At 40.8% G+C, this 24651-nt stretch overlaps 1 protein-coding gene across 3 annotated transcripts in view; it reads left to right on the forward strand.

The window, feature by feature from the left end:
• The first annotated feature begins 4041 nt into the window (after nt 1–4041).
• Nucleotides 4042–24651, forward strand: part of iqsec1b (IQ motif and Sec7 domain ArfGEF 1b) — a 183405-nt gene continuing 162795 nt past the window's right edge. For 2 of the 3 annotated variants that reach the window (XM_029431146.1, XM_029431144.1), the window contains exon 1: nt 4042–4268. In XM_029431146.1, coding sequence (XP_029287006.1) covers nt 4258–4268 — 11 coding nt within the window. In that variant the 5' untranslated portion in view covers nt 4042–4257. The remainder of the gene's footprint in view (nt 4269–24651) is intronic. The other variant, XM_029431142.1, reaches the window with a different exon arrangement.

The raw sequence follows: 24651 nt of genomic DNA on the forward strand, positions 1-24651 counted from the left end.
TTATGTTTGCACCATGTCCCTCATATTCATTGAATTCCTCCATGACATCCTTTTCTTGGCAGCAGCGCTTCAATTGCTTCCATAATTGTACAGTTTTCACACGTGCACTTAATTGTACATAGGAAGAGTGGTAAGGAAATTTACACAATATGCAATATCCAGAAAAAAGGCCAATATTAACGTCATCTTAATTTCATACTATGTATAGGCCTGTGTTTCACGACAGGCTCGTAAGCAGCTCATAAGCCTGTTATGGTCATACGGAGGTCGGATCTATCTAGTAGCAACATTTTACCCGTTTCACGTAATTCTCGTAAAGTTACGACATCGTAACGTCCATGAACATCTGGTAAGTGTTCCGGCTCCTATAGGCAGCCGTGAGACTGTCAGTATACAGACTATACTTTATAAAACAGCGCTGTCCTCCGGTCTGTCTGTTAGCTCATAGCTAATACTTTATATACAGCTCGTAATATATGACGTTTGACATCAGACACAACGATAGAACCTCAACCGCAGAATCTTCGAGACAGAATCAAGTTATCAAGCTTTACAGACGTCGATGTGTCCAAGTAGAGAAATAAATGAATATTTAGCGATCGAGCAATTTGCGGACAACTAGTCGGGTTCCATAACAATTCAAGGAAACCAAGCTATTGACTCGATATAGGATAGCTAGCGATCTATTTACGATCGAGGATAATGTTACGTTTTATTATGATGTATTCGCTATTTATTGGGAAGTTCTATGAACTATAGTCAAATGTATATACCTGTCTGTGTTCTGTTGTCGCACAGGATCTCCGCCAAATCCAGGATCACCGTCACCATCATCCGCATGTTCGCTCCCGCCTGTGTCTTCATCTTGAATACTCTGTCTCGAGCTGCTCTGTTTCCACCACGTTAAACTCACCCGCATGATCTAAATCCACGCACAGGCATCCTCTTCAATAAACTCCTCTTCTTGAAGGTGCAACGAGTCTATTGACGACTCACTGTCACTCGATTCTGTTGAAATATCCGAGCCAGAGTCCGACATCGCCACATCTGCCGCTTCTGCCGCTTCTGCCTGTGTATGTCTGTGTATTCAACTGGTGGACTATTTTATACTTGTGACGTCAACATGGCATCGGGTGTTTCCGGTAGCGGCAATGTAAACATCGGTGGTCGACATACTAAATCATGATTTATTTAATACTGCGATCATTGTGTCATAAATAACACATCATTTTACACCACAAATAGCATTTACTATCATCAGTAGAAATTCATGTTTATCATTTTGTAGGCCCTTTAAGAGAACAAACGTAACAGAGAGAATATATCTCTATTTGTCAATTTATTTTAATTTTATTTATGATGAGAATTAGTGAATGTATAGGTCCTGATCCTCTCTCCATACCAGTTGGTGGCGGTTGTGCACAATAATGTTGTTGGCTAAACATCAGGAAGAAGAATCAGAATCAGAAATCCTTTATTTGTCCCACAACGGGGAAATTTACTTCTAAGAAATAGAAGAACAGACTGGATCAAGCGACAAGTAAAGAAAAACATTTAATTCCTCTACACGGTGCTTTCCATAATGTTGTCAGACACTTAATATAACAATCTGAGCCTGTCGGTGGCACAACAAGCACTTTTAGTGGACGTACATTGAAGGTGCTAAATTGCCCGATAAGATTAAATTGTAGCCTGTTTAACGGCTGCCAGCTGAATATCGTTCAATACTGGACCACTTTTTTTTGTAATTGTTGTTTCCATTAGTCAATTAGACACAAAAACATGGGAAAATAGGGTTTAATAGGGTGGGGAAACTGACCCAGGGCTTTATGCCCCCAGGAGCCCCCAGGAGCACCAACAATCCCCACATTTCTAATAACAATGATAATTGTTTGAGGTAATTTCATTAACTTTAATTTGTCTGGGAATATGCACTGCTAAAAGACAATTTATTGGCATGATAAAGTCCGTCCGGTGGATCTCGCTTTACGACTGATTTTGACTCGGTGTCTTGAAAAAATGGTCTAAATGTAGTGCAAGCTCTTAACCTTCCTTATATCAGCCAATATTAAAGCTGCAACAATCAATGCTTTTATATCAACAGGTGACACGACTGTGTAATGTGTATGGAGTCACTCATAGTGACAATCCCACACAGAATTATCTCCTACAGTAACTCTGCAGCTCCAAATAGCCGAGGGGATTAAATTCCATTTATTGTTTTGGTGTTACAGTCTGCAACTTTATTGTTTTGGTTCAGACTGTCCAGTCTCATCAACCTTGTTTCCAGCAGCAGACAGATGTTTCAGAGAAAAAGCTCTGAATTACATAGTGTACTCTACAGACTGAGCCACGAAAAGCAAGCAAACGCAGTTAGCGACTAGCTGGTGAATGTACTGGAGAATTTAGCAGCTAAAGAGCCAGAAGTTTCCATCAATAGTTGGTGGAGAGCAAAACACAGCTAAAGGGAAAGTTAATACTGATATACATCAGGTGGACAGAAACATGGTGCTGATGGAATGCTAATGTGGCTCCGTTTCTGCTGGAAGTGTGGCTACTGTTTGCTAACATGTTCCTAGTATCAATTTAGGCCAAGTCTAAAAAATAAATAAAAAACTGTCCACACAAGCTCAGTTTAAAAATAAATCTATGTCCACATGGAAACGCAAAAACACAATGGAAGTGCTGTGAAGCACACGCACACACACACACACACACACACACACACACACACACACAAACACAAGTCTCGTCCAAAACTGTCGATGTTGGTGGGGGGGGGGGGTCTGAGTCATGGGGGTGTTGGATTATTTAGAGGTGACCTCCGTAGAGCATGCCGATGCCGCTGTTCCTCAATATAGTGGAAGAGTAACTGTACATTTAAGTGTGAACATGTAAGAAGTCCTGTTAGAAAGTTTAGGACCGGCACTATTTTAGTCGCTTCCACCATTACATTTGTGACGCCTCACTAAGGACAAAAAAAAACTCTGTTTCACCGGATACACATCCACACTGAAAGACGTCATTTGGGCCAAAATGCATAGTAAAGGCTATTTTTTTTGTTATATCCGTATGGACAAAAGCATTAAATTATTTATTTTTAAAGCATATCAAAAGCATTGGTCAGTGTTTTGTTTAAATCTTGTTCCGCTGCCCCCAAGTGGCAATACAAATATCAAGATACAGTGCTTACATCGTGCATATTCCTACACTAATCTTTGGGGTTATCCTGCAAGCAGACACATCCAGCAATAATGCAGCTCTTCATATCAAATATAATACAATAATTTTAAATAAAAATAAATAAATAAATAAAAGTGAGTTCTGATTCATTTTTAAGATTTAAAAGTGGATTATTCAGAGCTCTTTTGTGTATGATTATTAAAAGTATCTACCCATCTGTTCATCTTAATTTGACAGCACAGGCTTGTTTCCAGACTGCCATGCACATCGACCTGCTGTTTGCATGCTGGTGGAGGGAGGGGAGTAGTACTACCTCTCACATGAACAAACACACAGCTGACACTGTGCACTGATGGCCGTCGTCCGTCGAGGTAAAAGTGCACCTGTATTTTGGCGCAATACAAACTAGAGCTACCTGTTGAGTTCGTGCACATGCATTGGAAAAACTCGGTGTCTCAAATTTCCATAACTCACAAACCCGGAGTGAGATGCCGGAACGCGCCGTCGGAGCGCTGAACCTCCAGCCCTGAAAGAGTTAAACGGTTTTCCCATGTTCGGAGCGGCTGACTGGAGGTTAGTTAGGCTGTTGCGGTGCAGAGCTTGTGGACGCGGCGGCGGCGTACAGCAGCGCAACAAACCCGGACAACTTCGCGGCAAAGCTTGCGCTACTACACGACAAACCAGCCATGTCGGAGCGAAGGAGGATCTCTGGATTTGACAGCGCTCAGTCTTACTTCTACTGAGCGTGTGTGAGGGAGAGGAAGAGGGTTGCTTTTTTTTTCTGGTTGTGTGGATATCGCCTCCATGGACGGGCAACGGGGCTTTTACGAGATGGAGAACCCGACGGAGAACCCCAGCAAGGCGGCGGAGTATCTAAAGGAGCTGAATAAAATCATCGAGACCCAGCAGGGGCTGTTGGAGAAGCAGAGGGTCCGGATTGAAGAGCTGGAGCTCCAGGTGACGGATCTTTGCAAGGAAAACGTCTGTCTGAAAGATCAGCACCAGCGGCACCTGGCCACCTGCAGACTCCAGCAGGGCAACCACTCCACCCTGGTAGCCATCAAGGAGAATGTCATGCAGGAAAAGTAAGTTGTCAATCTTTGCCACATGGTCTGTTTGACGGGGGCTTTATATTCCTCCTTGTGTGTCACCACACTGTTTACTTCGTGACTGGAGGGATATGTGTGTATCTGTGTCATCTTTGTCAGGTGGAACCACGCAACCAAATCAAATGCATACTTCTCTGCCACTTTGTCATGGATCCGTTTTTCAATTATCCGTGTCATTTCTACATTGGCAGGGATTATTGCAGGCTCACTCACAGGCTACGCACGCTATACACGCGTATTGCGTAATATGGATCCCGTTAGGAGCACTCTGGAGTATAAACCATGAATATTATTCATGTTATGCATTACGCATTAGACTATCGTTGTAAAAGTCCGGACCAGTGGGTGTGACTTTGTTTTTAATATGACAGGAGAGGAAATCGCAAGATGTGGCATTGTGGGAAAGGTTTACGCATCTTTGGTCTGGCCGGTTGGTTAGGAGACTAGTAAACTAGATGTTCTGAAGACATTGCCAGGGAATGTGATGTACAGGTAATGTGTACAGCAGCATACACTTTGACTTATTTTCCTCAGCACCTTAATTTGAAACGACGTAGTTGCTGGAGAGCTGCCTGGTGTATCAGAATTGATTTTAGAAATGTCATATCAAGGCTGCCAAATGATATAAGGTTAATAGTTTTAAAAATGAAAGCATCCATGCAGGCCAAGGTTTGTTTCCGCAAGAATTTTTTTTACTGCATGTATGCTTTTGAATCATTGAAGTATTTTGTAATGTTGTATCTGCAAAAGCAGGCCGACTGCTTTAAAGCAGTTTAATACATTCTGAGTTCACCTCTTGCAACTGTACAGTACTTTCATGATTTCTGACTTATTGCATGTGTTGAGTCCTGTAAATGTGATTTTTCTTTTTCTTAAACTTTGTTTTGGCACACATCATTTAGCGGCCATCATGTAGCCATATGGATAACATCACAGTATGTGTGTCATACTACATCATTAGGTCCATAAGAAATGTATCACACATTGCAGCTTCTTTAATGAGAGGATTTGCTGATGTTCTCAGTTTTAAGTTGATGTCAGTTGAATCTCTTTAGGTTTTCGACTGTTGGTCAGATATCATTATCAACTTGTAGACGTCAGTTTGGGCTCTGGAGAACTTCGATGGCCATGTTTCAGTATTTTCTGACATTTTTTTGTCTGTAGGTTATCGCTCGGAACACAGACACAGTCAGTCACATGGCCATTCTTAAACTCGGATGGTATGGAAATATATGAGCTGGGAAAAAATTATTTCAGGTTGTTACAAACTAACACAAATCAGGATTAATTCTGACAGAAAAGGTACTTTCTATTGAAGTCAATACAAACAGTGAAACATCAACGAGCACTCACCACCATCTGGGGAGCGAGGAAGGACTCCTGCGCCATTTTTTATTTTGGTTTGTATTGATTTGAATAGAAAAGAGCTCTTTTACAGCTTAATTAATTGTGTGTTTTGTTACTTTTCATCCGCCTGACATTATTATTCCCACCAGTTTGAACATTTTTATGGAGGATGTGTGACTAAAATGTCTGACTGAGTTCCAGGAGAGACCAAGATGTGCAGTATGTGGTCCATTGGGATTCATTTAGCAGAACCCAAGGTAACTTCTTCAAATTGCAAACACTAAAGCACATACACATATTCAGTTTACAATGATTCACAGAGAAAAGCAGAGAATATTGGATAAATTAAAATTGTTGCCAAATGATTTTCAGTCAATCAACTGTCAAATAACAGAATTTGATATAGTACATGTGGACTTTTGGAAACTCAATTAGGAAACTGTTTGTAGTTCTAATACCAAGGCAGGGGTGTCTGTTCTTTCCTTATGCAGTGAATACACATCTTATTGGGCTTTAGGGTTGGGCAGTCATTTCTATTTTCATATTGTCTAATTGTGGTCACTTAAGACGCACATAGCAGAACTTCTTAGCTTTCTGCAAATGAATACAGTTAAAGTTACTTAACTACTATATGAATAACATTTTTAAAAGAGTGTGAACATTTTATATATATATATATTTAAATATTAAAAAAATTCTATTCAATAGCGATTATCAAACAACGGCTCCGACTGTATCTCCTAAATGGTCACTTCCTTCAAACCCCACACCTTCAGGTTGTAATGCAGTCCTTCTCTTAACAAGTCTCAGGATAACCCTGACAAAGTACTTCATCACAATAATGTCCAAAGCCCATAACTCTAATATTGCCATGAACCTGTCCTGCAGATTGATTTGCAGCATTGCTTGCAGAGGTCCAATACAACCATAGATATATAGATATTATTAGGATAAACAGGATGGTATAATCGGCCCATGTAAACACATGCAATGCTTATGCCAGAGTTTCCTTCACTCCCTCCATCCTCCTCCTGAGTATGAAATTGCAGCATCGGCGGCAGTGAACGATGAGCTCCACAGTCGAGCAGATAGTTTGATGATCCCAGCGCAGGTTGTGACGCCACCAGTTACGTTGCTGCTTCTGCTGAAAATACTGTCTTCACAAAATGTATTTTCCCTCGGCAAAACTGCATCTCCAGCACAACCCTGGTTCCTTTTATTTGTGCTGAGTGCAATACTGTAAGGCCTTTTTAACCTATGACATCATTATCATATTTGCTCACTCATCGCTTGTACGAGGCTATAAATAGTTATCAGTGCGGAGCAGAGTCTGGGAGCTCGTCTCTGGATTTTCCATCCGAGTGTGACCCTTTGACACCTGAATAGCAAAGCACACAGATTTGTGTTTAAATTTCCGTGACATGGTTCATCTCTGTGGCTGAAAATCAAGCAAATATTATTTTAGTTAAAGGCACTTCCTCTGCACACACTTACACACAGCTGAGAGAAAGTCCTGTCCCATGTGTTCTGTCAACACTTAGGCCACGTCAGCTGTTCGGGTTGTGTTGACCGCAGTCAGCACACAGTCCTGGCCTTGACTGGAGGGCCAATAGGGGAGCTCTGCTCGTCCCAGGCCCTCTGACACACACACCTACACACACACATTATAATGTTAGTCTATTACCACGCAGCGAGGCAGGTCACCCTGTTACTCCAGGTAATCAGGTTCCCCTGTCTCTCTGAGAGAAGGCTGCTCAGAGAGCTGAGTAGACTTCAGAGTTTGTGCTTTGATAGAGTGGCAGCATGTTGTTCCCACAAGCGCGTGCTTTATGAGCTACTGTAATCCACGATTCTGTGTTTACTCTGTGCTTTCTTTGGCTGTTAAAGTTCACAACTCACACACACACTCACACAGCTCTTATCAAGGTCAGACTGTATGTGTGTGTTCATTTTTATTATGAGCTCATACACCCAGAAAGAACCCCTGTGCTGGAATTATGCTGACAAACTCTGGGTTTGTCATTTACCTCGTGCTAATTTGATTAAACTATATGCACAATATTGTTTTTATTAGTTTATAAGTCTCGTCGTACTTGATACTACTTTGGAGGTACAAATTCACACGGTTTGCAACTACTGAAATGGTCAGAACCAGTTGTCACACAGTAACCTGGGTGATGGTCTCGGGCTCTGGACCAGTTGTCCTTTTGGCTGTTTGTAATCCGGCCTTGTCGTTAGGAGGACACTGTGATATAAAGGTTGTTGTTTCATGTACCCTTTTTTAGTTTTCCAAACATTTGACTTTGAAGGGATTGAGACAAGCAGTCAATCATTTTTTGAAAATTGAAACTGAATATTCGTGAGTTATTTTTCAGAAATGTACATATTCAGTAGGGGCCAGAGCCCCACAGAGAGGCTGCGGGAGTCACAGACTGACTGCTTCAATTGTGACCCACCGTAGTAACTGTGTGTGCACACAGTTTTCCTCATCAGTAGGATTATTACAGACATTTTGGGTGTGTTCACTTTCAGTTTTACCTCCAAATAAAACGGTTTAGAAAACTGTCGTCTTATTTACAGCGTGTCTGATCGTCTGGCTGGAGCTGATACAATCCAAATTGAAAATTAATTGGCACCAAAATTCCTTCTGGTTGCAGCTTTGCTATTTGCTACTTTTCTCTCTTTTATATCATTTCCAATTGAATTAGTTTGGGGTTTAGACTATTGGTCTGACAACCACACATTTGAAGAGTATTTTTATTTTATTTTTATAAGACATTTTTCAGCCTTCATGTCTGACAGCTCATGCTTCTTGTCCTGTCAGACTTCACTTTATAGCTTTGAATAGACATGATGGCCAAAGTTGTGATACACGGGAATTATTTTTTTAAACTACGTCAATTGATCTACTCTGTGGCAAATAGGAACAGGTATAGCTCCACTTTGCAGAAATGTATGTAGCCTTTTGTTTTTTACTTTTCTTGGTCAACCTTTATCTCCCCATGTGAGGTATTTTAGAACACAGGTTCCTGTGAGACAGATCATCTAATGAGCAGCTTTCTTTCATATATACAGTAGCTCAGCTGTTGTACATGTTCAGGAGCACTAAGTCCTGCTGAACAAGTTGAACTTTGCACTTCTTGCTCAGGCAGCTAAGCTCTCCATCACATTAGACACATAGAATAAACAGCTGTATGTCATAACACCCATACCGCAAGCTTTTCTTCTGAACATATTTATTTCAGACCTGGACTTTATCACTTCAGTGTGCCTTCCATGTGCAGGACACAACAGCTCGTTGATCAGCAGCTCAGAATGTGCAGCGACTCAGGATTCAGAAACGTAAACACTACCAGAGGACATATGAAGATTGGTCGGGAATATAACAAAGTTTTGACTTTATGAGTAAGCACATATGCCACAGTTGCTGTCGGCGAGCTGTGAAATATGCGCAGTTTGTGATGCATTTAAAGCCAAAGCAGAAATACATTTCATACACGAGAACGCTGTAGATTTTGAAGCCCGAGGGCGGTCTTGACAGGCTGTCATATGGATACAAAGAGATGAGAAGAATAAATAAACTTTCAAAAGAAAAATACAGTATGAAATAAAATATTCATGGAGTGGGTTGGAGGTAAACGAGATCTGCTACATTATATGATTCTGTCGATGTCTATTCTCAATATGTAAGATCCTGTATGTTACTTGGTGTTCCTGTATTTTAAATATCTTGTGTGGGTACACTTGCAAGAGAATCACTTAAAGCTACACATCACAAGGTGAATAATCTAGTTAATTATCACACAACATGGACAGGCATTGGAAGGCAGATGCTAATGAGAAATTGATTTATACCTAATATGTAATTGATGTGTTCCCAAAACCAAAGTGATGACATAAGCAACAACACAACTCCATGGCTGCATTACAGGGAAGCTGAATAACACAGATACTGTAAGTGCATCTCCTTTCATCGTATCACTGTTTTCCAAATGTATCAAAGTGTTCTTATAATATTGCTTTGAATTTTCTCTCTGCTGTGAGATCATGATATGAGAAGGAAAAGTTAATTAATCTCCTAACAAAAACAAAACAAATGGTGCCACTCATAATGGCTTCAGTGTTGCTTTTAATGTCCATCTAATATGATTTCCAATTAAAAATGCACTTTCTTCTATAATGACAATAACCAAGCTGTCATGTTGACTGTCAAGTCAGCATTTACTTTGACCATGTGTCAACAATGCAGTGGAGATATGTCTCTATACAGTATATACTGTATTCCATTGTTTTTGTTTGTATTTATGTGTATGTTACAAATTCGTGACATGCACAGGATCAAGTGTGTTTATGTATGATTAATTACTATAGTAGTTTCAGTAGTTCCAGTGTATTTACCAGCTGCAACAGCAACACTGGTATTGGTCTCAACTTGTGTGTCTGATGTATAATGTGGATTCCCCACCGATTTTTTGTGAAAATATAGTGTAAACATGAAGAACATACTGTGTGTGAATGTGTGACTTCAGCTGTCCATCACACATTCACAGCGCTCTGCTGTGCAGAGAGGGGAACACACACTCTGCGCTGCAGCTTCAATAACTGCGACGTGCTCGGACCTAAAACAACTCTGTTACTACTCTGATCACACACACTGATCACACACTACTCTATGTTATTTTGGTACTGATAGACAGTAAGTGTTACCCACAGAATTAGATTCTAATTGTGGCAGTCTGAGGTGGGGTCCGTCCGGCCGGCCACCCGTTGTCGATGTGTGCATGAGAGAGGGAGGAAGGCTGAGCAAATCAATGCGCTAACCGTGTAGTTCGATAGTGGCGGCTTTGGGGAGGACAGGAGGAAATTAAATGGTGGACAAATTATAGGAAAAATGAAGCAGCAAAAAAATGGCTGACAAGATATACTTTAAACAAGTGCAGGCTCTGCATGGGAATGAACCTCGTGTGTGAGTAGTGTGTCACTAAAAGCCTGTCAGTCCAATCAGGACGGAGCGGAGTGCAGCAGTCTGTCACCCTCCCCGGGATCCAGTGCTCGGTGAGCGGAGAGCTGCAGCATGTTGGGGCCGCCACAAGCCAACATCGTCCCATCGTGATTCCAGCCTAGGCAGCTGACAGCGGAGCTCCCCAGCCGCTCCTCAGCGGCGTCCTGCCGCCACGACAGCTAATCGATCACAGATGCAGTCGTTCGGAAGTGACTCTGAGTTCAACTCTGGCCTAATAGATGGATTAGATCAAATCTGACTCTAACTTTCTCCACAAACATGATCGGGACATCCTTTCAAGTAGCTTATTAAATAGACAGGTCATTGATATTTTGGGCACGTGCTATATCTGAGAACACCTGAGTGTCATATACATATGTAAACACAACAAATTGGATAATATGCAGCAACAGGATGAGGCAGCTACTGACAGTTTATTCAGATGAAACAGCTCTATACTTAAAGGTGTGCAGCATTTAAAAAAACGGTGTGTACACACACGCACACACACACACACACACACACACAGAGCTAGAGATAATGCTATCTACTATACTTTTAATGGGAGGTATGGCGAGACTGTCAGACTAACATGAATTTTTGAGTTAGTGACCAGATATTTGTTATCTATCCCATAGTTTGGAATATCTAAAGGTCAGGTGTGAGTGTAAAAGAGCTCTGTGGAGAGTGAAGAATACCTGCAGGTCCACTCACTGAGCTACTTTGTCCCTTTTTGACATGTCTTGACATTTTCAATCGGTGTGTTTTGGAGGCTTAGTCTAAAGATTTTAACATCATTTGTCTTGTGTCAGATATCGTTTCTGATTAACCTATTTGAAGAAAGTCACCATATATACAGGTCTTAGAGTCCTACCTCTGGCGACAGCCATGGTCGGAGGCATTTTGTTTTCGGTTCGTCTATCCGTACGGTTCATCCGTCCCTCTCTCGTAGAACGCCCTGATGAAAACGCCTTGGCACAAATGTCTCAAGGATTAACTGATTAGATTTTGATGGTCAGAGGTCACTGTGACATCACATCTGTCCCATTGTAGTGAACGCAACATATTCAGGAACGCCTTGAAGGAATTTCTTCAAATAGTACAAATGTTCACTTGAACTCAAAGATGAACTGATCATTTCACTTTGACCTCACAAAGCGCATTTTTGTCCATAGCAAAATAATTCATATGCTAATTCTGAAAAGTTCACACACATGTATAATGGGATAAAAAGTGATGACATTTTCGACCTACATGGATGTAAGCTGCAACTTGACCAGTTGGTGGAGGCATGCAACCAAAAGTAATTTTAGTTTTCAATGTGAAATATTGTGGCCTCGGAATATATTAAATATGTTTTTAAGTAAACTTTTACCTGCTTACGAAAAAGTAAAAGCTTTGCAAATCTTGTTCATAGCTAAACTGTTCCAAATATGAGTGCTATCTACACAGTTTGCGCTTAGGGCCAAAAGCACCCTTCAGGCCATGGAGCCAATGTGGATGAGTTGACAGCGTTTCCTTTCACATCATCCAGCAGACTGAAAACTAGAGCTACTCTGGAGGCAAAGATTCAGCTTATAGTGGGATCCTGTGGGTTTATCAGCCTTTATCAGAGGTCAAGTATTTGGTAAAGGGTGGCTTAAATGACACCAGCTCCTTTAAGACTCTGGGCATCAAGAACAAATGCAGAATCTTTAGATATGAGATAGGATATGGATCCTCTGGTTTCCTTATTAGCACTAACGCAAAGTGCAGCTGAGACTGTTTCTGGTGTTGGATCATAAAACAAAGGTGCAAATTGAAAGTTTGACCTGATGATGATGATGCAAAACAAAACGTCATGGGATCACCAGCTTTTACAATTTATCCCAAGGAGACCATGAATGTCGGAACCACATTGTGTGCCAATCCATCTAATTGATGTCAAGATATTACACTGGATGAGTGAAAGTATTGACCTGCTGGTGGCGCTAGATGGAAACATGCATTCAACACTTATTGAGGTATCAGTCTGGACAAAAGTGGTGGACCGACTGATTGTAATCCCTGGATCACTTTTAACAGTGTGGCTGAAACAAACTGTTCACTGAGATTGGAGCCAAGATTGACTGCTATCGCTGAGCCTCTTCACAGCTACGTTACAATGCTGTGGTCAAATAACAGCACAGCACCCAAGCTCACTGATATGCAACTAAGACCTAGTTGTGTGATTATGAAAATATGATTTGAATCATTTTTCAGTAAAATACAACAAGTAAACAAGTGTTACATTTTAAAATACCAGTTGCATTTCATTACTTCAAGTTGTTTCATTACTTCTTTTATTAGGAAATGAAATATACGTCGTCTTTGGACTTGATTCGGACTGAACAAGTAATGTGAAGACCGCCAATTCTCACAAAATAAAATCAACAGATTAATCCATTTTAAAGATAATCCTTAGTTGCAGACTGAGACTAAATGTCTGTCACATTTCAAAACCAAAAACATTTCACGGATCTACCGTTTGTAATGGAGAACTGGCGTCTATGGTCCTTCGCTCAGTAGACATTCTCCTCACTCTGCTGTTTGATTCTGCTGTTTGCCATCCAAACATCGTTTCATAGACGCAACATAATTCCGAGTGACAATCAAAATAAAGGAAATATACTGTATTAGTTAATCATAATGGAACATGAGAACATGTTGATAATGTCAACCAACAGCCATTTTGGATTCTTGCATTTTAACAATTACACAAATGAGTCCAATTATAATGATCTTTAGGATAGGTGTTGATGTAGCTCTTTTAAAAACAATACAATTTCAGCGCATTCACACAACATTACAGTTCATTTAGTCCGACGCTTTTGTCCAAAGCGACTTACAAAAAGTGCAAACAATCTAGAGGATACAACTCCGAACAGCAACAATCTTGCAAGTACATTATCTTCAAATAGGTACAATCCTTTAATTGCAGAACACTATCTTCAAATAAGCCAAACCAAGTGCAACATACAGAAACAATAGAATAAAAATTCAACTATTAGCTACAAATAAGCCAAACCTAATATAAGCGCAACATACAAATAACTTTATTTTTATTTTATTTATTTATTTCATTCGCCGAGGTGCAGTCGAAACAGGTGAGCTTTCAGTCTGTGACGGAAGGTGTGAAGACTATCTGCTGTCCTGACATCAATCGGGAGGTCGTTCCACCATTTTGGAGCCAGGATAGCAAACAGGCGGGTTTTGTTTGAGGGGAATCTGGGTCCCACTCACAGTGAGGGAGTGGCAAGCCGATTAGCCGATGCAGAGCGAAGTGAACGTGCTGGGGTGTATGGTTCGACGATGGCCTGGATGTAGGAAGGGGCCTATACATTCACAGCACGGTAAGCCAGCACCAGAGTCTTGAAGCAGATTCAGGCCACCACTGGTAGCCAGCGAAGGGAGCGTAGAAGCGGTGTAGTGTGGGAGAACTTAGGTAGATTGAAGACCAGTCGGGCTGCCGCATTCTGGATGAGCTGTAGAGGTCTGATGGCATACAGTATATCTCAAAAGTGAGTACACCCTTTAGATTTTTGCAAATATTCTGTTATATCCTTTCAGGGGATAACATTATCCTACTGAAACTTTGATATAACTTAAAGTAGTCAGTGTGCTGCTTGAATAACAGTATAGATTTATTGTCCTTTGAAAATTACTCAGTACACAGCTGTTAATGTCTAAACAGCTGGCAACAAAAGTGAGTACACCCCATAGTGAACATGTCCTAATTGTGCCCAATGATGTTGTTTTCCCGCCCTGGTGTCATGTGACTCGTTAGTGTTACAAGGATTCAGGTGTAAATGATAAGCAGGGCTGTTAAATTTGGTGTTTTGGGCACAATTCTCTCTGAATGCTGGACAACATGGCACCTCATGGCAAGGAACTCTCTGAGCGGCTGAAAAAAAGGATTATTGCGCTTCACAAAGATGGCCTTGGCTATAAGAAGATTGCCAACACCATGAAAATGAGTTGCAGCACAGTGGCTAAGATCATACAGCGGTTTTCCAGGACAGGTTCCACTCGGAACAGGCCTCGCCAGGGTCGACCAAAGAAGTTGAGTCCACGTGCTCAGCGTCATATCCAGAGGTTGGTTTCCAAAAATAGACGTGCGAGTGCTTCCAGCATTGCTGCAGAGGTTGCAGAAGTGGGATGTCAGCCTGTCAGTGCCCAGACCATACGCCGCACACTGCATCAAATCGGTTTGTATGGCCGTCGCCCCAGACAGAAGCCCCTTCTGAAACCGATGCATAAGAAAGCCCGCAAACAGTTTGCTGAAGACAATGAATCCAAGAACATGAGTTACTGGAACCATGTCCTGTGGTCTGATGAGACCAAAATAAACCTGTTTGGGTCAGATGGTGTCCGGCGTGTGTGGCGGCACCCTGGTGAGGAGTACCAAGACAAATGTGTTTTGCCTACAGTCAAGCATGGTGGTGGCAGCATCATGGTCTGGGGCTGCATGAGTGCTGCCGGCACTGGGGAGCTGCATTTCATTGAGGGACACATGAATTCCAATATATACTGTGACATCCTGCAGCAGAGCATGATCCCCTCTCTTCGGAAACTGGGCCGTAGGGCAGTTTTCCAACATGATAATGACCCTAAACACACCTCCAAGATGACAACGGCCTTGCTGAAGAAGCTGAAGGTTAAGGTGATGGACTGGCCAAGTATGTCTCCAGACCTAAACCCAATTGAGCACATGTGGGGCATCCTCAAGAGGAAGGTGGAGGAGTGCAAGGTGTCCAACATCCGTGCGCTCCGTGATGTCGTCGTGGAGGAGTGGAAGAAGATTCCAGAAGCAACCTGTGCAGCTCTGGTGAATTCCATGCCCAGGAGGGTTAAAGCAGTGCTAGATAACAATGGTGGTCACACAAAATATTGACACTTTGGGCACAATTTAGACATGTTCACTATGGGGTGTACTCACTTTTGTTGCCAGCTGTTTAGACATTAACAGCTGTGTACTGAGTAATTTTCAAAGGACAATAAATCTATACTCTTATTCAAGCAGCACACTGACTACTTTAAGTTATATCAAAGTTTCAGTAGGATAATGTTATCCCCTGAAAGGATATAACAGAATATTTGCAAAAATCTAAAGGGTGTACTCACTTTTGAGATATACTGTATGCAGGCAGTCCAGCAAGGAGGGAGTTGCAGTAGTCAAGGCGTGAGATGACAAGAGCCTGGACAAGAACCTGCGTCGCCTTCTGAGTCAGTAGGGGACGTATCCTCCTGATGTTGTACAGAGTGTGTCTGCAGGACCGGGTTGTTGCAGCTATGTTGGCACCGAAGGCCAGTTGGTGGTCCAGTGTCACACCCAGATTACTTGCAGTCAAAGCCGGGGAAACAACAGAGGTGCCGATGTTGGTGGTAAGGTCATGGATGGGAGAGTACCTTTCCCGGAAGGAAAAGGAGCTCGGTCTTCTCAATGTTAAGTTTCAAGTGCCTCCACCTGGGTTTCAGATCTGGGAAAAGACAGAATCAGTTGAGTGTCATCTGCGTAGTGAATGACAGAGCCAATTGAGTTGGTGTACAGTGAAAAGAGGAGGGGACCCAGGACGGAGCCAAGTAGCAAAGTCTATGCACCACTAATACTAATACTTCCTCCTTAATGCTTTGTTGTGCTACAGGAAGAAGTTATTTAATGCTTAAAATCAAACACTATCCAGCACCAAAACACCACATTCCAGCCTCACACTTAACCTGCTCACACTGTGATCTGACAGGAAAGAGAACACTGAACTCTCGAGGCATCATATTTTGAATCAGTTGTCAATAATCAGTTATTAAGTTCATTATTGCAATTACATTACACATATAGTGTAAAAATGGATGAATTAGATTTTGTGTGTGTGTGTGTGTGTTGATTGTAACCTTGTTGCAAATGTGTTGGAGATGTCGGTGGGTGAAGTTTATCTCGGCTCTGCAAGTTGCTGACATATCCCTGTAGAGGGTCAGTAAGCAAAACCACTGTTGGTCTCTGACTGCTGGTCCGGCAGAGGAGACTCAGATGTACAGTATCTGTAGGGGGAATATGGCTGAGATCCCAGCTCTGCTGCCTTCCACTCAGGCGTGTTTGCACAAGCAGCCCTTCTGCCAGCATGTTCAATTTTCTGCTACAAGGACACTGTGTGATGCGACTGAAAGGGTTTGGCATATTTGAAGGGGTTTTAAGTAATGCTTCACTTCTTCAACCACTTTTAATGGAGCAAATAATAATAATAATAGGAAATGGATCACTATCCAAAATACTTTTTTTGGCTTGAGAACAAGGCTCTTTAGCTTTCGAAGCTGAGATGTCTGCTGAAGAGCTGTAAGTGTTAGTGGGTTGTGGAGAGTGGGGGTTAATGGTTGAGTCAGTGGAATTGATCAGAAACTCTATCAACTACCCACAGATGAATTATGATTATGTGCTGTGGGTGCAGCAGCTTCTTGTTAAAGTAAACCATTGACATATGGATGTGGGTTGAATTTGTGTTTGAGTTTTTCAGCCCTTTTCCTGTACATTATGTTTCAGTAGCAGAACAATGCTTCATCATTCTCAGAGTAAAAAGGGAAATAAAGTTGGACTTTTAGGGGAGTGGGTGAATGCGGTTTTACTGAATTGAATTATCAATCAATAATACCCTGATCGAACAGGAAGCAACATTGTCCTCATTGTCGCTTGTGTTCCAAAATAAAAAAATATTCTCCCACTTCATTTAAGTGCACTCAGCGGCCATTTTGTCCAACGCGTTCTCACTCCCAACTTGTCACATACGGACTCTTGGTGAGGACCCCTTGGTGTCACTTTTTAAAGCATAATTTTTCGACGTGCAGGGTCTTCTAATAGAATTCAACATGTGACCTACGTGACATCAGTTACGTTGCATTACTACTTGGTTAGGCTTGGACAACAATACTACTGTGTGAGGTTCAGGAAAAGATAATGGATTGAGTGAAAATAAGTAAGTTTGTTACATAACTTAAGTTACATAGCAAGTACATTACGTACGTGACATAAGTTTAGTGCATTCAGTAAGTTACATTATGTAACTTCAAATAAGTTAGTTGCACACAAAATAAGTTGGTTTCACACAGGACACAAATAGCGGTCTGCTCGATGAAAGTCCAGCCCGACCTCCTCCGCATGTGGACTTTGTCGCTATTTATACTTTGTCACCTGACCAACACTAACCTCCTTTACTCCCGTCACAATTACTATAGCCACTAGGCCCTGCACATGCAAGACGCTAGAGGGGTACGTCGTCATAGTTTGACACATAGGGCCAAGCACATGGGACCAAGCTGCTATTTGACGAGCTGGGAGTGAGAACGCCATGTTTTGTCAGGCAGTATATGACTGCTGGCTTACACAACACAGTGTCGCTTCATTAGGTCTTGAAGTTGTCTTGTCTGCATCTGATCAATGTAAAAAAATCTTCGGACGTTTGAAATGATCCCCTTTCTCACCAAAGACATACTTTGTAATGTAGCTAATATGCTTTACACCTACAGTAAAGCTATCAAACATTAAAACAAATATTACAGGGAAAATATTTCCTCATTTAAAATAAAATCTTTCCCAAATATAATGGCATGTCAGTGAATGAAGAAAGAGGCTTTGTGTTTTCATGTGAAATCAGATTGTTAGAAGATCACAATAGCAGCGTATACATCATTTCATTGAAAGATCAAGGTTCATAGGGGCTCCCTTCAATTTTGGGAAAAAATTAAATAGAAAAAATGTAATTAAAGGTAATTAAATTAAAATTCATAGGCAATAAAACACATAATTTCTCTATTTATTATGATTAGGAGTTTTACTACTACGGGCCTTACTTGGTGTTTTATGACCAGTAGTTTATGGTTGCTAATATTCACAAACTTTAGATGCTGTGTAACTGACATTACTGAATCAGTTTTCTGACTTATGTTATACTTAATTTCAGCATGTAACAGATAAACACTGCAAAGATTTTATCACTAAAGTAACACTTGAAGTAAACACATCGTGCCTTGCCAGGAGACAAGTTTGTTTTCTCCCTGTTTGTGGTCCCATTCCACTTTCTCTCTGTCTAGTCCCCTAATGATGGATTTAAAAGTGACTGACCCAAGAGATTCTTGGTAAATATCATCATTCTGTTTGCTCATTGCTTCTTGTGGCCATAGTTTGAACTGTTCTAGCAAAAGTTACATCTCCTCACTTTGAACTCAACACTCCTGCAGCTGCCTGACAGTAAATTCCTCTACTTGACTGTGATCATACTGTTACTGTGAAGCTGCTTCGGGAAGTTTGAAGTTATATTCATTAATAGTAGTTTAGCATCGATTACTAGGTAATACATGAGGTAGAGTGGTCTGAAGATGTTAGAAGTTTTATAGGTTGGTCTAAATTTCTCATCTACAGGTGGTTAATCAAATAAAGGTGAATCTCAAACCTCAAACCCACATGGGTAACTAATGCATTTTCCTGTTCCATTGCTGCCTGGCTATTTTCCTAAACCCTAATTTACATGTCTTTGTATGACCATTTACTCCAAATGTGTGTGTCATCCAGGCATTATGTTTGTCTTCCTGGATGCATGGCACAACATCCATTATGCGTCATTGCCTCAAGATGCAGCATGTGGTAGTTAGGCTTGTAAAAAAAGCTTCTTTGCAAACTAATTAGGTAGAATACTGATTTGCTCTGGCCCTGCATGCAGGTAATAGACATCCAGACCAGTGAAACATCCAAGCAGCCAGCTGAACATTTAAAAAACTCTCCGCAAGTCCAAGGACTTTTTTATTGATTAAATATCTCTGCATTGTCTTTTTCTCTCTCAAGTCTGTTGGATTTATCTGAAATAGATCAAGCAGTATCTATTTTTTCTTACAAAGTCGAGCCATGTGTTGAGGCATTTATAGCCCTTTCCAAAAATTCTTCAGTGGAATGCTAAATAGCAACTGTCAACTGAATGCTTGTTTTCATCCTCTAAAGAGCTATAATTGGCATCTTCTAAAGTAGTCAGTGATGAAGGTTTTGGTATAGCAAACATCTGCAGTTTAAACTTCACCTATTTGCTTGCTTCCGGGGTCCTGTCTTTGCCAGCTGCACCCTTACCTCCCTGAGTGTCAAGAACCCTGATTTCTCTTTCAACTTCTTTTGTAGGTGAAGAGGTCTTGAATATGTTCTCAGGATAATGAATGCCATGTATTGGCGAAAAGCTCCTCGCATTTTTTTCTGTGACAGATGAACGCCATTGGTTTTTTCACAGGCTGCCAGATCGCTGTGACTCATCTCCCCTTTGCTGTACGTCCGCCTCGCTCCCAATTAAATCTCAACGATAAAAAGCTGTGGTTAATACCTGTAACTATAATAGACACACTTTACTTTCTAATGATCCATACTTGAAATTGATATATATACACATGTGATAGGGTGTGATATTGTAACTCTCTGTCATTGGATGTGAATGTTCTCCTTGATCTTTCTCTGCCTGTCTCGTGTTGGATGACCTTTGACTTCCTCCCAGTCAATGCTATGAGTGAGGTAGACAGATCCTACATGAGTGGGTAAAAGAGCACTGGTGTCAGTACTCAGTATTGGCAGATATCCTAAATTGGATCTGTGGTCATTTCATCCCCATAAGATTCCAATGTAAGTGGCCTATCACCTCGCCCTACTGTGTATATGTGTCACATCAAGTGTTTTCAAGCATTATAAATCACTTAGTGAGTATTTAGTCCTTTCTTTTGTTTTGTTTAACCAGGTGAGGACCATGCCATTTGAACTTGGAACACAAAGACCCCCACCTAAATATAAATACACAAAACTAAAGCGAAAGAAAACTAAAATATCCTGATAGCAATCCTCAGTCTCTAGTAAAGATTATATTATCTACTTTTGGTATTTTCCAAACTGGCATAAACACCAGAGCATAAACTAAGAGTAAAAACGTACCTACAAGTACAAGGACTGAATTCTCCTGTGTTTCAACTGGTCTCCGGTTCCCAGCTGGTTAATTTCAGCTTGCAGGGATGAGCTGCAACAGTGTCAATCTCTTTAAGCCAAAGGTCAAGGAGCCATGCGAGCAAAACTTGTCCCTGGTTGCTGTCCAACGATGGCTCTGAGCCCAGGACCATTTGAATCAAGTTAAATGCTAGCCTCCCAACATCCTGGACATTTTCCACACTGCTGTTTGTGCCATTGTTAATTAGCCTTTGATTAATGAGTATCATTTGTTTTTACCGGTCAGACCGGTGTAGCTCTCCACTGAGCTATGTTCACTGTGCTCTCAAGGCAGATCAGACGGCCTGGGAACTCAGGATTATCAACCCCATATTGCTTGTTCCCTAACCATTTGTTGCAACACAAAGAGTTGTATTCAATCCTTTGTGATGAAATGAAGACCTCATTTACATTTGATCAATAACTTATATTTTAATCCGGTCAGGGTTTTGGCACTCTTGTTGCCTCCAACTCTTCTGTGGGTAATGTAACCTCAGGCTAGCTTGCTAGTTAACATCAGAGAGTACACTTTTAGCAAGCAGTTTATAGCATATTGTATTGATTATTTAAAGGTACAAAAGTTGAAGATATGCCAGAATTTAATCCAAACACATAAAAAAATTAACATTGAACATTATCAACAGAATGTGAAGAGATAATAGTGTTGTGTCAGTTTAATGCTAACTGATTAGCGACGGTCCGTCATGTCTTGTAATACCACTTGTTCCTCTAGATGCGTTAGCTCCAGTCTTCCCTCAGTACAGAGGGAGAAGAAGTACAGCGGTCTCAGCTCGAGCAGGGCTACATCCGTGCTCCCTGCACGATTTGATAGTTCGTTTTGATTCAATCCAAAGAGGCAGAAATGAGAAAACGATTTGCACTTTCACCTCGTCATTAACGTCGGCGGGAGACTGCTTTGCTGGGAATAGATAATACAATACACAATTTAAAGAATAAACTATAATACTTTAAAACTTAGAATACAATAAATATGACAAACTACTACAACTAAAATATAAACATAATATGTAACGTTCTATAGTTATAGTATAGTTGATGATTGATGAATTTAGATTGTATGGACCCAGTAGTAGAGGTGAAATTCTTTCTTTGGAGCAGGTGTTTTGGAACTACACATTGTACCTTTTAACATTATGTTTTATTCCAACATGTTTAGACATGTTGATAAGAAAGTAGTGGAAATCTTCTGAAGCTGCTTTCTGAATCTGACAGTCACACACACTCTCTGCACACCAGAATCAGCCTGAGCATTGACCGGGACAGATATCTGAAGTCTCCCTCTATCTATCACTCAAGTGTTAGTTGACTTTTTGTGGCCTATCAACTCTAGGATAGGATAACGCTGTCCTGACCCACAGCGGTGTCGCCGAAGCGTAATGGCCACCCTCCAGTTCCCCCTCAGGTCAACACCGTTAGCTGTCAGCACTGTTGCCACTGTGTGCTGTTAGCACTGTTAGCTGCTAGCCGCCATCTCAGACATCACCATGTTGAAATCCATGTAGAGGCAATCCCTCAATCATAGATATGCTGTGAATTCCATGTAGAACGCCTTTAAACATTCACCAGAAGATGCGACTACATGTGCTCATTCGTGATTGGTGGAGTCAGCGATTCTAGAGAAAGATTGGTGATATTTGAACTCAACTGCTAAACTAATACAACCTTCCAGATTTACCATCCTTCTCGCTCCCACTGCCTTTCTCTTTTCACATCCATTTCCTTTGCCTTGTTGTGTGTACAACATTGTTATGTTATTGCTGATTGGCTAGAATAGTGTTGTTTGGCTCGGTCAGAGCCACTTTGTTTTTTTCCCATTTACAGACCCAGATGGGCTGTGTATCAACACTGGAAGTTTTTTTCAGCGCACACACAGAACGTCAGCTAGCAGACCGTGAGGAGATATTCTCTGAATTTGACAAATAGTTTGTTGGATTCATTAGATTAGATTAGATTAGATTCAACTTTATTGTCATTTTCATCCTGTGTCATTTGTAAATCCCTGCAGTTTTTGGGATTGTAAATGATCTTGTGAAATTGTGTCAGGGAGGTTTGTGTAACAAAATCAAAGTGTAAAGACATAGGTATTTATATTTTATTTGAAGTATAACTCTGCAAAATTAGTATTATTAATAATAATCATTGCTTATGTCACTGTGCAGAGCTTGCATATCTTTTATATTACAACCACATATTGCGTGAGGATATCCGTGTGCTTGACACTGCAGGGGAAATGAAAGTGCACTAAAGCATTTTCTATGATCTCTTATCATGACCTGTCCTGACGTCAGGAAGAGGAGTTTTATTATTCAATCCCCAGCCTTTCTGTTGACCTTCTCTCCCAGATGTGCAGCACGGCTGTTGTAGCTGGTGTGATCTCTGTGGCTTTAATCCCACCGGTTCCCACGCCACACACAGGCAGGCTGATTTGGCCATTCTGAACTGCAGTGAACTTTTAAGTCTGGGCCGCTGCTCTAGATTTAGGCACTAGCTGTCAGAGCCAGGGGATTATGGCAGCACCAACGGCTACAGTTGCATAATACTGTATCGTCGTTGTTGTTATAATGCCAAGGCCAGCACAGAAATTACAATTTCTGAGTATTCCAGTGTATATTCAGGAACATTCCAGTAATGACGAGCTGAGACTATGGGCAGAAATATGTGTCAATAAATACAACATTTTAATCACATATATATATATATATATAATTATATATATATATATATATATATATATATATATATATATATATATATAATTATAATTTGTATAGTTTAACATGAGTAATTGCATTGTAAAACTGAATCTATATTGCATAACTTGAAAATTAATTTATTATTTTAAAAACTGAATTCCAAGAAACTTGAAACTGAATTATGAAATAGATTTCAGTTGCTCTGAAACTGCATTTGATCCTCAATGAAAATGCAACTCTCTATATACTTCCACATTCAGCTGAGTTCAGTATACTGAAGCAGAGCAATCGCCTGCAGATTTGCAGAACTTCGGTCCGTTTGTCTTTGATCACGACCGGATGTGTGTCTAAGTGAACTGAAATTAATTTGCAGGAACTTTATTTTACTATAATAAATTAATTTTCAAATAATGCTATTCAGATTCAGTTTGTCAATGCAATTATTGCATTTAAACAATACAAATTGAAATAATGTGATTCAAATACAGTTTTTAATGCAATTATCCAAGTAAATTCAAATGCAAATGATTCAAATTCAGTTTCTAGGGACACACATTTCTGCTCATAAGAGACACACTGTAGATCAGCAGTAAATAGGTCAACACTGACACTGCAAAAAGTAAAGTGTTAAAGCTGCACTAAACTATATCTTTATATTAACAATGGATTATATATATGCTTGTGCTGATGACGCCACAGCAAATGATCACCCAACAGCCCGAGATGTAGTAAGAGGAAGTTAGCAGCTCGATGGTGAACCTAGTGAAACATTTAGCAGCTTAAGAGCTAGATATTTGGGGCACCCAGGTAGCTCAACTAGTAGAGCGGGCGGTCCATGTCATTACTGCAGCTGCCCGCGTTTTAATCCGACCCATGGCCCTTTGCTGCATGCATCCCCTCTCGCTCCCTTTCCAGTCTATCTCTCTGTCTATCAAATAAAAGGCCAAATTATCCTTAAAAAAAAGAGCTGGATATTTTTCTCAGGTGTTGGTGGAGACCAAATCGGAGCTAAGAAGAGAGTGAATATTGGACTTTGTAGTTACATGATGAGACAAAATGCTTGATGTGTAAATGAAGATTTTTTCTGTCATGTCTGCCATCATAACTTTATGAGGTAAAAATAAATTAAAATATACTGCTTTAAGAAATTTGAAAATCTCACCGAAGAAAAAAGGCACCTCACCAACGAATTAAAGTTGAAACCAACAGTGTAACACAGAGGAGCAGATGTAACTCAGTGTGACAGTTTTATGGCATTCTGACTGATTGACAGGTGTGGCCGCGAAGTAT

The sequence above is a fragment of the Cottoperca gobio genome, chromosome 5, assembly GCF_900634415.1.
Source record: "Cottoperca gobio chromosome 5, fCotGob3.1, whole genome shotgun sequence".
Lineage (NCBI taxonomy): Eukaryota > Metazoa > Chordata > Actinopteri > Perciformes > Bovichtidae > Cottoperca > Cottoperca gobio.